The sequence below is a fragment of the Nicotiana tabacum genome, chromosome 6 (assembly GCF_000715075.1).
Source record: "Nicotiana tabacum cultivar K326 chromosome 6, ASM71507v2, whole genome shotgun sequence".
NCBI classification, from domain to species: domain Eukaryota; kingdom Viridiplantae; phylum Streptophyta; class Magnoliopsida; order Solanales; family Solanaceae; genus Nicotiana; species Nicotiana tabacum.
This window is the reverse complement of record NC_134085.1, coordinates 158082057-158085490: the sequence shown is the minus strand read 5'-3', so window position 1 is coordinate 158085490 and position 3434 is coordinate 158082057. Positions and strand designations below refer to the sequence as shown.

The window sequence follows — 3434 nt, the reverse complement described above, 5'->3', positions numbered from 1 at the left end:
TTAGACAACTTCTTAAGTTCCTATATAGGCAAAAAAATTCTCTTCTCAATCTTTATACCTGGCAATTTACTTGGTAATTTATTTGATAATAAATAAATTGTGAAACTGGTTAAAATGTATTGTCACCTATGTCCCGGTGTGTGAGTGTGTGTGTGTGTGTGGGGGGGGGGTGTGCGTGCGCACGCCAATCAAGTATACTCAACTGCTACTATCCTAGTTTCCTTTACCCAAAAAGTGTATGTTTCCAGATCCGAGCCAATATTTGTAAAATGATACTACAAATCAAAATAAGTCCCATAAGATATAATTATTGTTCAATATATTATGTGGATACAACACAGCCGAAGAAGTGAGCATACAGATATGGAGCAGCTCTAATGATATTTTGTTAGACCTATTTTTTCGCTCGATATATTAATTGGTGCAAACTGCCTAACTATATTTTTTATACCAATATACGAAGAGATGGAAAAAACACACATGTAAAAAGTTCTAAGCATGCTTAAAATTCAAATGTTATGATGACATATGCAGTAATTATCTTCAAAAGGCTTCCTAAAATCCAAACTGGTAGCTCCCATAATGTATAAAATTCAGCAGAACTGGTTAGTAGCAAAAAAAATTATATGTAACTAAAAGAAAATTTCGACCAGGGAAAGTGCAAAAAGTAATGCGAAAATATACTTTTAGATAAACCAAGGGTTAAAAGGGCGGATGTAATTAATCCAAAATAGAAACCCAAAAGTTTGGAATCACATTTATTTATCCAAAGATGCTGGACAAGAAAATATCAAGCAGGAGTGAATGGTAGATCCGTAAAATCTGGCTTCAGAGAGATTTTTCTAATATTTACTTCTTAATATAGTTTACGCCAGGAGAAATAATTAAATGTATGATAACTTAAGCTAATAAGTTTCTTTCTTTTGTCTATATTAAAAAATAATGGTGATTGAAATTATATGTCATATAGTAGAACAAGAAATAGCATGGTAGAGAGAAAATTACATTTTCGTCTTGAACGGCAATCTGGAATCGGGACTTTCCATCTTTACTTTTCCTTGGCCGAGGTTTCTCAATCACTTGTACTTTTGAGATCCACTCTTTTGTTTGTGGAGTGATCTTGTCAATGGTTAGTCTGTACTCCATTTGTTCTATACAATCTGCAGTGGAAAAGAAGAAGAACAAAAATAATAAATCATCATTTACTGAAAGATAAATTATAGATACCGACGGATAATAAAATAGAGGAACTGAGGACGCTATTTGGGTATAAACTACACGTTATGACAATTCGCACACGAATCTGGCACTATGGTAGTCTTACTGCACCAAACACCCACGTTGTGTAAACATTTATGTTTTTAAAAAATATAAGATTATTGCTTGTCTAAAAACTTTCTGGGATCTTCCTACACTGCTAAAATTACATATAGGAATCATTTTCTACCAGGATGTGCGTATGTTTCTTAGCTGTTGTCCCCTGCAGAGAAGTGTCAGTTTTGCGGATATTACCTATTAGTATTAGGAACATGTACCAGACCTGCAGCCAAGTGTCTCTGTATGACCATGTTAGCCAATATTGTAGGTCATTGTTGTTTTGTCTTGGGTCAAAACAATTATGTACAAAGAAGATATCCTCTCTGGTCTGCATCACTTCAATGAATGCATTCTGATTGTTACGCATCAGATTGCGTACCAACAGTATGTTGTATTGACTTCTTCATAGGTTTTTTAGCTAAGACACTATGTGCTCTAGTTGCAATATCCTCATAAAATAGCCTTTTCAATAATTTCATTGTACACAATATTTTCTGTGCAGTGATCGTCATAGCTACCTGGTATAGTGGGTCGAATTAGCACCTTCACAGAGTTCGAACTCTTTGCTCTAGACAAAGCAACATAAAGTTGGTTGTGTGAAAAAATAAGTTCTCGTAAATAAATTCCAACAAAATCCAATGTCTGACCTTGTGCCTTATTTATTGTCATGGCGAAACACAATCTTACAGGAAATTGTGTCCTTTTAAATGGGACAGACATTTTTCGTCTTGGGATGATAGTAAGGGTATTCTTGGGATAAATACATGTGTATTTTTTAAGTCACCCACTGAAATATTGGTACTAATGAAATGTGATTTAAAGTCGTAGCAAGTCAACTGTGTACCATTACATAAACCCTCAGACGGATTTAAATTTCGTAATAATATAATTGGACAGTTCTTTTCCAATGTTAATTTGTATGGCGGCAGACCAGGTGGATTTAAACTATGCAGCAAATCCTCATACTGTGATTGATTAGTAGGTTCAATGGTTTCATCAATGCCAACAAAAGTTTTTGCTTCCTCTAGAAATCGAGCAACAAGCATGTCGTTAATATCATCAACGAAATCATTCTTAGTTGTTAGGATAACACGAGAGCTTGTGCAGGACGAGGAAGAAAAAAATATATGCAAATCTGGATAAGTTATCGCGAAGAGTTTATCCAAAGATTCCTTTTCAGTTGTATAAGGAACGATGAAGGATGCTGGAATTTCAATCTTATTTGTTGAGGTCACTTTTTCTTTTCCATTTCCTACTCTCAATAAATAATTACAAAATGAAGGATCATCTTTTGCTCTCATATTTTCAAATAACCGCAACCTTTCAAGTTCTTCCCAGATATGAGAATATAGTAAACTTTCATTAATGAAATCTTCTTTTTCCCCGTTTCGAACTACTAGAAGTGTTTGTCTGACATCACCTCCAAAAACTACAACCTTTCCACCAAATAGTATCGTTGAATCCATTAAGTCCTTTAAAAGTAAATCAAGCAGTTCGATCATTCTTTTTTTTGCCATTGATACTTCGTCCCATATGATTAATTTGGCATCCTGAATCAAACATGCTAGTGAGCTTTGCTTGCTAATGTTGCATGTGACATTTTCGTCAATATTTTATTGGAATTTTAAAACGTGAATGTGCATTTCGTCCACCAGGAAATATAGAAGCAGCTACACCGGAAGTGGCAGTTGCCAATGCTATATATCCTTTAGATCGTATAGTTTCCAGCAACACACGTTATAAGAAGGTTTTTCCAGTTCATCCCGGACCATCAATAAAGAATGCTCCCGCTTTGTTTGAAAAAATCCTGTTTGTAATTACATTGTACGCTTTGAGTTGATCTTCATTCAACTTTTTGTGTAGTAGTATACCCTCTTCAGTTACAATGATGGTCCTTTCATAGTACACCTCTTTTGCGTCTTTTGCAACTATAGAAGACCTTATTGCTTCTGGAACGAGATGATATTCATTTATGTCACAACCCATATAGTGGAATATATCGTTAATATGGTTTATAACCATGTATCGTATGTCTCTTTTGTGAATATTAGGTGACAAGTTGTAATCCTCCGACATGTGCTCTTCAAATTGCTCCCAAAGTTGTCTCGGGTTAGTCG

At 34.8% G+C, this 3434-nt stretch overlaps 1 protein-coding gene across 1 annotated transcript; it reads right to left on the bottom strand.

The window, feature by feature from the left end:
- Positions 1 to 593: 593 nt before the first annotated feature.
- On the bottom strand, positions 594 to 2834 carry LOC142182128 (uncharacterized). Its single transcript, XM_075256096.1, has 3 exons — positions 2249 to 2834; positions 1006 to 1160; positions 594 to 602 (listed from the first exon to the last, which is right to left on the bottom strand). The coding sequence occupies exons 1-3, from the start codon at positions 2832 to 2834 to the stop codon at positions 594 to 596; spliced, it is 750 nt and encodes a 249-aa protein (XP_075112197.1).
- Between the last annotated feature and the right edge of the window lie 600 nt (positions 2835 to 3434).